Here is an 11,331-nt window from a genome sequence, read left to right on the forward strand (position 1 = left end):
ACAGTGGTCGTAAACTCTTAAATATATTTTACGTCGTAATAAAAATATAACTTGACATACGTATTTATAAATAATTTATTTTCAAATTACATCATTTCTATGACCAAGGGCAGCGTAAGGCATGGGCGACGTGGGCCACCGCCTACGCCTCGCGGTCCGAAGGGCCTCGCGCCTCGAAAGTTTATGCATTACTTAAAAGCCGCGAACGCGACGAAAAAATTTTACTCGTCATAAAACGATAAATAGTTTATCAAATTTTTATTCGTAAAAATGCAGTTTCAACTGCTTTTTATTTTATAAAATCCGTCTTCTTGCGACACCAGAGGGCCTTTTAAACAATAGGTAGTCTGTTAGCGTTGGTCAGTAGTAGTCCAAATTCAATATGAACGTTTGTTTCTTGAAAATTTGATCACGATTTAAATACAGTATTTACTTTTAATATTGCCGATATGTCATCGCAAAGAAAACGTGTTGTATTATCATTAAAAGACAAATTAAAGTATTTGTTTCGATTATCCGGATTTTCCTTTATCCGGACTACCTTCATCCCCAATTAGTCCGGATAATCGAGGTTCTACTGTATTTGATTATCGGTATATTTACAGATAAATTATTTAATTAGTGTCAATCACTAATCTTTATTTACTGCCATATATGGAAGGAAAATATAACAGTTCTGGAACTCATCAGTGTCTGAGTAGATTGAAATCACTAAACAACCGACTCGATCTAGCGGTGTTCTCCACATTTACATCATCCACATTACATTCATGAGATTATTCTTATAAATACATTCTTTTCAAGAATAATATTAATTGGCAGATAGCCTATATATTGGACATAATTGCCATGCATTCACCATATAGTTAAGGATATCCTGATACCACGAAAGTATCGATGCCAATATCAGTTTCGACAGTATCGGAATTTCAAAACATAAAGAGTATATGTTTGATGGTGGTTTAATTCAAAAATCCAATTAATTTCATTAATTTTTTATGTTATTCTGAACTTAGTAATGTTAAAGTTCATGTATGATAAATAAAACACAATGTAGTTTTTAATTAAAACAATAATTAACAAAACAAAACTAATAAACAATTAGTATATTCACCTTGCATAACACTAAAACTTTATTTTCAGAGTTTAAAAATTGTACTTGATGTGTAACTAAGATGCAAATCTTTTCTTTCAAATATTCCATTATGCATCTGAAATAAATACAAAGTTCAAACATATTCAATTATACCATAAATAACATTTAAATATTTACTTTTCGAAGATATGTTTTCCTACAGGAACATCGACAGCACTTAGTGGATCATCGAACAGGAATATATCTGCATCTACATATAGTGCTCTAGAAGATATTTAAATATATCATAAAAAGTGATTTTACAGCAAAACAAATGATACTTTACGGAGGAGCGATCTAAACTTACAATTAGTTTTATAGATTGTTGTCTTCCTGGTTAGTTATTTTTACTTTCCCGGATGTTATAAATAACAGAGAGAAAGTGTGGCAAATAGTCATAAAATGACTCTCCCAAAATTTTTATATTTTTGGATTCAAAACACCTTAAAACGTCGAAAAATTCAAAAATTCTAGAATAATGTTTTTATGTATGGAATTTGTGTTTCGCGGAGGACACGATTTTTTCACCCTCTTTGAAGTTTAATAACTCCTGAGCTTTTTATCAAAAATTTCTGAAATATTGCAGAGAAGTTTGTATATTAGGGGATTAATGCTTTTAAGTTTTGGTGATTAGAGGTCGAGGGGGTGAATAGATAAAGTAGGTCGTATGTACCTCCAATTAAGTAGAACTTAATGATGAGTTTACTTGTTATTAGCATTTAAGAATTTTCATAAAACATATCCCTCGTTTTAACAAATTAAGCTTTTTGCCATTTTATAATAATTACAAATATAAATACAGTATCTTCATATATTTGAAGTATAGACTACGAACAAAAATATAATATTTTCGAGTCTATCTTTATCCTTTAATCCAACCACAGAAATAATAGTTACAATGGTTTTGAAAAATAAAGCTTCTTAACAAAGATAAAAACTTCTGTGCTTGGATTAAAGGATAAAGATAGACTCGAAAATATTATATTTTTTTTAATAGTCTAAACTTCAAATATATGAAGATAATGTCCTGAGTCAACATGATAATTGTAATACAGTATCTTTTTGAATAAAATATCATTACAAACAACACCACCGACTGTTCCCACAAAAGATAAGTAATTCTTTGCTAGATTTTCGTACAACCTGTCATTCTCCACCTATGTGAAGCTAAATATCGATAAAATATAAATATGAAAAGATTGAAAAAAAGCATTGTTTTGAAATAAAAACTTCCAGCAACGTGTTAGATAACGATTACCGCTGCTATGATATATAATTTCGGGAATTCAGTTTTATAATTTTAATAAATGATTACTTATATAATTATAGGCCTACTTGTATTACTTAATAAAAATGTGTGTAACATCGTCTGTTATGAAATTTGGTTTTAGAAAGTTAATAAATATTAATAACTATAAAATCGTAACGTGCTTAATTTTGAAACTGAAAATAGGAATCACAAGAAGTATAAATGTTAGTAATGAGTAAAATCTTCATTCACTCTGATCCTACTGGACATATACCCGACCCCCTTTAACTCCCCAGTTCTCTCGACCTTTCACCACTAAAATTAAATAGCAGCAATTTCAGTCGAGTACAAACAATTAGGCAAAATACTTATAAATTATTAAAAATTACATCGAATCAAAAACAAAGCCAAAATCTCTAACCAGTTAAAAATTTTATTAAATTTGTTAAATGAAAATTTACAAAAAAGTACCTTTAATCACAAATGAGTTAGAAACCTCTGCCAGATTTAATAGTTTTAGAAAATTAGGTAAGTAAATTATAATATAGAAATAAATTTTTCACTTCAAATTCGTTAAAAAATTTCTTCTTAATTAAAGCGTGAGAGCCAGAACTTGACAAATAAATTTTTTGGATGGAAAAAAAAATTAAATTTATCGAAAGTTAAATTGTGGTAAAATTTTCCCAGCGAAAAAATAATTTAATTGTCGGAGAATATGATCGTATCTTTCAATGAAGTCACTTCCTTTCCCAGGTGACACATCGCATGTGTCACCGGAAACCTAACAAAATCACTATTTGTCGGAAAACTTGATATTGCCTAAAAAGGGCATCGAAATTAAAAGGGAAAGACCCCCGAAATAAAGATGATAAAGTCGATGGCAACAGAGAATTCAATGATCCACCTCCTGGGGAAAGGATATTCCAGATGTTCTCCTTCCGCTGATCTCTTCCGCCACCGATCCCGGCTGCCGTTGTTCCCAGACTGTAGCTGTTCTTTTCGGACATTCGAATTTCTCCATCCAACAACCCAACGAACTTCAACATTTCTACCCGGTTGCAATAGATTAACTATAGTCCGACGAAATTCAAGATTCGACGGAACAAGGTACAGTAGAGCATCGATTATCCGACCCCCGATTAACCGTCACATCGGTTAACCGATCGTTCTAGTCGGCAAATTTCAAATGTCCGCTAGTGATGTGGCACTACAATATTTGGCTTTGTCTTGGCTGCTATAATATTATTTTTGTTAAATTTTTGCGTTTTAGCTGGCAACATGACTCGACCATAGAAGGGAGGCAAGTATTTAAACGAGACTTAATTTTCTAATTACGAATGGTTGTTTGTTTCGTGAGCAATAAAATAATTAAAAAATAATTTTTAACGATACAATAGCGATGATTATTATTTTAAAAAAATTTGTTAGGATTAACATCGATGGAAATTCAACGCGAAGTAGTTTAATAGCGACATACTAATATACTAATTATATGGGATATACTAATATACTTTATTAATAATGTATTTTTTTCATTCTTTTCGGTTATCCGATTTTCTCAGTTATCCGACCAACCTGAGTCTTCAATTGAGTCGGATAATCGATGCTCTACTGTATTTATAGCCTCGCGTAGAAATATAAACTCTCTCTCGCGCGCGGCTAGGGACCCGTTAAAATAATACCTAATACTATTGAATAAAACATAATGAACTATGTTAGTCTAATATAAGCCTTATCCATTATATGATGCTATATAGAAGCTCGGAAATCTATGTTATCCTATGTATTTGTGTAAATAGTTTACATAAATAGGTATTATTCTTCTATAATTGAGTTCTGGTGTGCACTTATTTCGGACGCGCTGTCTCGCGGGCGTCCTACCTCACGAAATGCGACCGCTCGCGCGTAAAACGAAACGAATCGCCCTCGCAATTTCTGTGTTCTCTAAAACACAGTGTGTCAATCATGACATGGACATCGCTGATCCGGTGCCGACCTGTCGGTCACAAAAGTAATTCAGTGAGTTTCTTAAATTAAAGGTTACTGAAATATACTTGTATGAGATAGCAGAAATTCCTATATTAGAACTAGTCTTTAATAGCAACATTGCGCGAATTACGCAACAATTGTTGGTCTTAGCAACCTGAGAAAGTCTTCCGTTACATTTTCTCGAAAGCAATATGACGCTTTCTCTTGAACTATTAACCTGTGCACGGCCGAAATCGTCCGTGAATATCACCAGAGACGGCCGAAAAGAGTCAGTCTCCGTTTTAGTCCTCGGAGAGAAAAGAAATCGACGTCCAACAAATAGTCACCCATGTAATAGTCGCCCATAGGATAACCTTTTCTGTGTGTGTGTGTGTTAGTGCACGATCGAGTCTGGATAAATCAAAAGGGACATTTTGACTGGCTATTTCACCCCTGGATACATGCTGTAGAAGCCCATAAGTTCTCTGATTCAACACGACCCGACCGGGATATCAATTACCAAAGGTATTTATCACCACGCGAACCGTATGTGAACGCTTTCTCTCCGCGACAATACTTTATCCAATTTATTTTTAAATAAACCCTTGTTAATTGTTAAGTCTAGTCCGAGTCGCTTCCACATGCTGTCTCTCGACCTAACATTAAGAATCCGTCTGTCCACCTACGGGACCACTCGCGCGACGGTGTGACGTAATCTCCGTCTCGGCTTCCACGTTCCGTTAAACACGGTGGTTTCAATCCTGACAGGGCACTAAGGAGGTGCCGACCCGAAAGGTCACACTTGTTATCAGAAATGCGCCAGAATATGTTGAAGAATTTAAGTATTTTNGTAGATAAATTATAACAAGTTGAATATTTTTGCAGTTTTGGATCGATCTGTATTAAAATAAACATAAATCTAGCAACGAGTTGCATAAATTTCCAGGTTGTTAATTAAACGATTTCATTTTAAAAATAACATATATAATAAACTAGCCCGGATTGCACAGCGCGGTTCGAAAACTCAAAGATGGAGTTGACTTTTCCTCGTAAGGTACGGTAGGTTTCCTCTATGGTGGCAGAGAGTAACTATGAGCATATTCAAATTCTAAGCATCAATTCAGTGAGATGCTGCCGACAGTGACTCAATTGCTGACGTTGTCGAGACAGAAGACGCTAGCCGCCAAAATATCCCAAAAGTAAAACAAAAAAAAAATGGCGCATGGTGTGGATTTACAAGCTACATTGAAGTTATTTTTGAATTTATTTAATGAGAACAACTAAATAAAAAATGAATATTTCGAAAAAAATTGAGATGAAGATCTTTTAATTTCTGCAGGCGTTAAAAATAACGAAATCAACTCTGAGATTACAATTTAAAAAGTAAAGAAATTACGTGATGTCATATGTAAATATAGTGCAATATTAAAATATTTTATGAATGTACTGTCCTAATTATAATTTATTCAAGATACGTTTATCCACATATAAATTAAATACAAAATTGCCAACGCAAAACTTAGCACTTACAAATCTCATGGTGGCCGCCATCTTGTTTGCTGGCATATTCAGCACCTCGTACAGTTTTCTGGTAGTAACCAGAAGTTGCTTCAGATTTTGAACAGAAGTGCTGAGAAGTACTGTCAGCATGCTGAGATTTTTAATACCTCTATGCAAAATTTAGTAAAAATCACTCAAAGGTTAGGAAAATCAGTTATGATTCAATTTTTGAAGTTGCAATACACGTTTTGGAAGAAAATAGACAATAACTATGCAAAATTTTTTTGCATTGCTCCAAAGGTTTGATAGCTTTCAAATACAGGATGAAACTGGTGAGAAGTTAAGATTCCGAGTTTTATGGTAGTCCACGTTCCCTATAGGTACCTATGCAAAAATTAATCAAGAGATTGGGCGTTTGTAGGAAAGATAAAATCAACAGGAAGAGTGGTGCTCAAGATTTAAGGTGGCTCACGTACATTGGAAAGTATGTCATTCAATGGTCTCTTGACACGGATGTATTTCGTGACAATTGCGACTTGCTTTTAGGCAATTATTATTAACCATCCTCACTCGCATATGCGTACACCTAAAAAGTGATCGTAATAACTCTATTTATGTAGGTAGATATCTGACAATATAAGACTAATTCTTATTTTGAAATAATGGTATGATTAATAGTAAAACAGTGAACGCATAAAAATGCTCTAGGCCTAAACACAAAAGTTTTGTTTCATACAAGCAAAGTAAATTTCCTCCTTGTAAAATAATAATTCGAGAGAAAAACAAAGTAATCTTGCTGTTTGATAAACTAAATCTAGATACAGTTTGGCCATTGTAAAAATGGTAAACTTTCCCTATAATGTAAAGTACGATGTACTGTGAGTTGAGAAAAAATATTAATGTCGTTACCCTACTGCTGTTTGATACTAAAAATGTATCTTTGAGAATTTTTAGTGATTGTTTAGAATTTTAATGTAATATGATATATGTCCATTTTAAAAGATTGGTGAATAATGTAAAAAATCCAGAAGTGTCATATTAGTGTGGTAGAAGGATTTGTAAGAAAAAATCGTGGAAAACCGTTTTTTTGTATAACACTGAAAAGGGACTTAAAGATAAGCCCGAAATGTATATGTAACCCTGTATCTTCAATAGAGGATATTCCTGACCTACATGCTGTAAGATAGTCTACCGGAATTCTCGTAATTTTTTCGGATTAAAGAGAGTTATATATGTATGAATGAACCAGTAAACAAGTAAAAGGATGATCAGAGGCATTAGGATCCCGATTATTCCAACTTACCCTTGATTGTTAGTGTATAAATCGTTACAGAGTAGTGTAGTAATAAATTGTATTTTTGTGAATAAACTGTGTATTCCAAACGAGTTGAGTGTGGAGATGTATTTGGAAGATACTGTACATTTGGAACATCTCGAGCCCTATTTGAAGAGACGAAGTACTGATAGGAATTTTCTTTCTCCTTATAATTAAAAGTTTCAGATAACATTTCACTACTACCATAAGAAACTAACGACCAAGCAATATAAACAACGCATATACTAAAGTACCCAAACTGCACGAATTAAAACTGAAACCGAAAATATAAGATATACAAAAACACAGCTTGTTTCGAAAGGGATTGGCAAACTAGGATGCCAGACAAGCCGCGGTAAAAAAAAATGTTTTCGTGCATTTTCTATTCTTAATTAATATAGAAATTTGTTTATCTGGATAACGTAAGCTTTCTAATGGAGAAAAAACTATAAAAAATCGATCCTGTAGATTCCAAGCTTATGTCTAGCAAACGAACAATCAAACAATCACTCTTGCTTTACTGTATATATTAGTACAGATAAATTTGTGTGTAGTGCCATCTGTTATAAAGTTTTGCCATAAAAATTTTTTATATTATTAATGATAAAACAGTAAAATAGTTAATTTTGAAGGTAGAAAAGAGTTTTATAAAACACTGTAAACGTTAACAAGTAAAATCTTTAATATATCTCATGAGGGGGTCACCCTCATGAGATATATCACGTGACCACCCTCTATCTCCGTGACCTTTCACAACCAAAATTTAATAGCATCAATGCCCTTTATATACAAGCTACTGTGCCAAATTTTGTTTCATTATCTTCACCCTGTCTTGAGATATTAAGCCAAATAAACACTAACACATGCACACAGAATTTTTTGTCTTTTTTTTTTTTTTTTACTTTTTTGGGGTTCAGGGATATCAAAATGTGGAGATTTGCAAAAAAATTCTGAGGGTCAAATCTGACACAATTCCATTACTTTCCTCTGTTACGTATACATAACAGCCAGGAAAGTAAAAGTGCTACATGATTGATGGGAAAATATCTTAAAACGGATAAAAATTTAAAATAAATTTAAGGAAACTTAAATCCTATTTCATTTTTCTTTTCATTTTTTATTTCTAGAAAATAATTGGCAAAATTTTCTTCTAAAATTTAACTAATATTCCATTGTTATTATCTGCCAGGAAATATTTATATTGCTATATAATTCATAAAGTGGTCCAAAATATTCACAGAATGTCATAGAATTAAGTTAAATGCAAAAATTTTCAGATTTTTGTACAGTTTCTTCTATAAACTTGTATTTTCTAATTTATTTCCAGATGGACAGTCATTTTCTGTAATTAGTACTATAAAATTGTGGAATAACATGAGAGAATGGCCACCTTTGGAATATCCAGCTATATAATAATATCTTATTTTGAAAGTAAGGCCTTTGATTACCAAGAAATGCTTAACAGTATAGCTGCCACAAAATACATCCTTTTGTGGTAGAATTCAAAAACACGTTCTGGAAACTTGTGGATAGCAGCAGTGCTCAAACTTTTTGATTGACAGACCACAAACAATTTTGTATATTCCAATTAACCTACATAAAAAAAATATTGTCTGAAGAATGTTTTATCAATTTAAATACACTGCTATCTGTAAAAAATATAAGGAGTATTCTTTCTTTAACTTGAATTAACATATTAGGCTATTATAGAATTTACAAAATTCTGACAACATTTTTGATCATTTATAAATTGATGCTTTAAATATCTTCAGAGGCTAGAATAATAAATTGTGCAGAGGGTCCTTATGCTAAAGTTTTTAACATCAGTAATCTATAACAGAAACAATTTGTTAAAGGTAAATGTTTGTTTACTTTATTTCAGCAAAAAATTACTACTACTTTAATCATTAATGAATGGTATCATTATATACTATAGAATCTAAATTATCATCAGTCAAAAAGCAATAATGTTTTTTATGTATGAAGAGAAAAAGCAATATATCCAAAATGTATTTTTACTAAATATAAAATGTAAATTTAAAAATCAATGTTTGTTAATGAAATGTATAAAATTCCAAATAAATTTGTAAATGAAGTTAACACAATTGAAACTAAATAAATATTTTAGTTTCTTTCTAAAAAGAAACTATTTAAAAAAATCATAGACTAATATTTGTAATGTAAAAAATACTACAGAAAGAAATTTATAAAATAAATATAAAATATTGTAAAAATAATCAAAATAAAAGAAAGACAATACATTAAAATCTAAAAAACAAACAGAATAATATAAAATGCAATCTATTTTTATATGTAATTAATAAAAACTGAATATAATAATTCAATTCTTTAAGAATGAAAATATAAATTTTATTTCTGATTGTTTAATAACAGTAATTAAGAGACTGGACAAGTTTCTGGATTGATATTATTATTATTAGGTTTTGCACATTAGTATTTCTGATATTTATATCATAAAATAAATCTGGATTTTTAACTAGAGGAAACATCATTCATTCCATAAACTAATAAAGTGCTGAATAACAACCTTCTCTGTTTATATTGTCAAAGTGGTTATTTTATTTACATCATTCTGACCTCAAACAGCCTAGCATATAATATTTTTTTTACATTTGGAATTGTAAAAAAATAGAACAAAGATTAAACTCTTAGTATATTTAATTTATTTCTATTATTCAAAATGATTAAGCATATTAAAAACATCATTATTATTATTATTATATTAGAAGCATTAAGTGTTGTGCTAATTTTTGTATATATTATATAATTATAACATTTTAATAATAGCAAATATTATTAAAACACTGGGTGTTGTCATATTTTTCATTTTATATATGCAGGCCTGTAGCTATGGCTGACTATGAAGTGACTAAGATCCCTCAGTTTAGTCAGTAGTGCCCATATGCAATAAACATATATATATAAATATATGCTTCCACTTTCATCATGTAAATTTAGGCTAAAATTATTCATTTTTACACTTAAACTGTAGCTAATAGGTCTAGTGCTGGCTAGAAAATAAAAATAAAAATAGCAGTTTCAATGTAAAACTGGAGGAAATATCAAGAAAATTAAAATAAATTCACACCTTAAAGAAACTCTAGCAATATAAGTTCTTAATAAACAAAAACATTTTGATCTAATGCAATATGTATTTGACAACTGAAGAAGACCTAACATTTAATGAACAAGTAAAATTTGAATAAAATAAATGAATAAATGAATTAAAATACAAAACAGAATATATAAAATTTTAATCCAAAGTAAAAAAATTTAAAAAACTAAAAGTAAAAATAATCACCAATAAATATTAAATTGATAACTTTTAGTTATACATTTAAAATTTGACCAAGTTAGATATCAAGCGACTTCCATGCAGTTCCTAAAGTGTCTGCATCATGGTAGTGAACATAGTTGTATCTATTAGATTGTATTTATCTAATACCTCCAAGCATTTAAAAGAATTAAGATCATTGGTGGGTTTAATTTTAGCGTCATCCTACTTGATTTGTACCTCATATTAGATTGAAAACATATTTGTTTAATTAATAAAAACTTATATTGCTGGACTTTAAGGTGTAAATTATAATTGTCTATCAACTTGTTCTATTTCCAGTAATCTTAATTGTGTAAATTTAAGTTTTTTTTTCCATCCTTTTTTATATATGTCCAGCCAATCTCAGTCTGGATTTCTACAATAATTCTTGTTTAATTTCACTGAACATATTTCTTCTAAAAATAAAGCTAACACAAATACAACAGTAACATTGTTATCTTTTACTTTACTTTAATTAGCCGATACATTTTTAAATATTTAAAATAAAATCATGATTTGTAAATATTTGCTATTTTTATTTATTTATTTTTTTTAATTGATAATTACATAAGTAACCATTCTTCTGTATCATAAGCATATTCCAATTAACACTTCTTTGTATTGAGATTTTATGTAGCATATTCTAAATTCTACTATTTTATTTAAGGAAGAAAGATCACAAAATTATTCTCAGAAAATGAAAAGATAAGAAGAAAATGCAAGTTTTAAGAGAAGGAAATCAAAGTAAATACATCTGAGTAATTATTTTAAATCTTTCCTTTTAACTTGAAAAAAAAATTCTATTTTGAAAAAAGCAAATCTAACCT

At 30.3% G+C, this 11,331-nt stretch overlaps 1 protein-coding gene across 1 annotated transcript in view; it reads right to left on the reverse strand.

The window, feature by feature from the left end:
- LOC111629776 (multidrug resistance-associated protein 4-like) overlaps nucleotides 1-11,331 on the reverse strand; it is a 105,980-nt gene that overhangs the window by 42,339 nt on the left and 52,310 nt on the right. The window contains exons 13-14 of the mRNA XM_023373689.1: nucleotides 1,274-1,360; nucleotides 1,115-1,211 (exon numbers count right to left, since the gene is read on the reverse strand). Of these exons, the coding sequence (XP_023229457.1) occupies nucleotides 1,115-1,211; nucleotides 1,274-1,360 (184 nt within the window). The remainder of the gene's footprint in view (nucleotides 1-1,114; nucleotides 1,212-1,273; nucleotides 1,361-11,331) is intronic.

This window comes from Centruroides sculpturatus, unplaced genomic scaffold (genome assembly GCF_000671375.1).
Source record: "Centruroides sculpturatus isolate CEXI.00-Female unplaced genomic scaffold, Cexi_2.0 scaffold569, whole genome shotgun sequence".
In the NCBI taxonomy this organism is placed as follows: Eukaryota; Metazoa; Arthropoda; class Arachnida; order Scorpiones; family Buthidae; genus Centruroides; species Centruroides sculpturatus.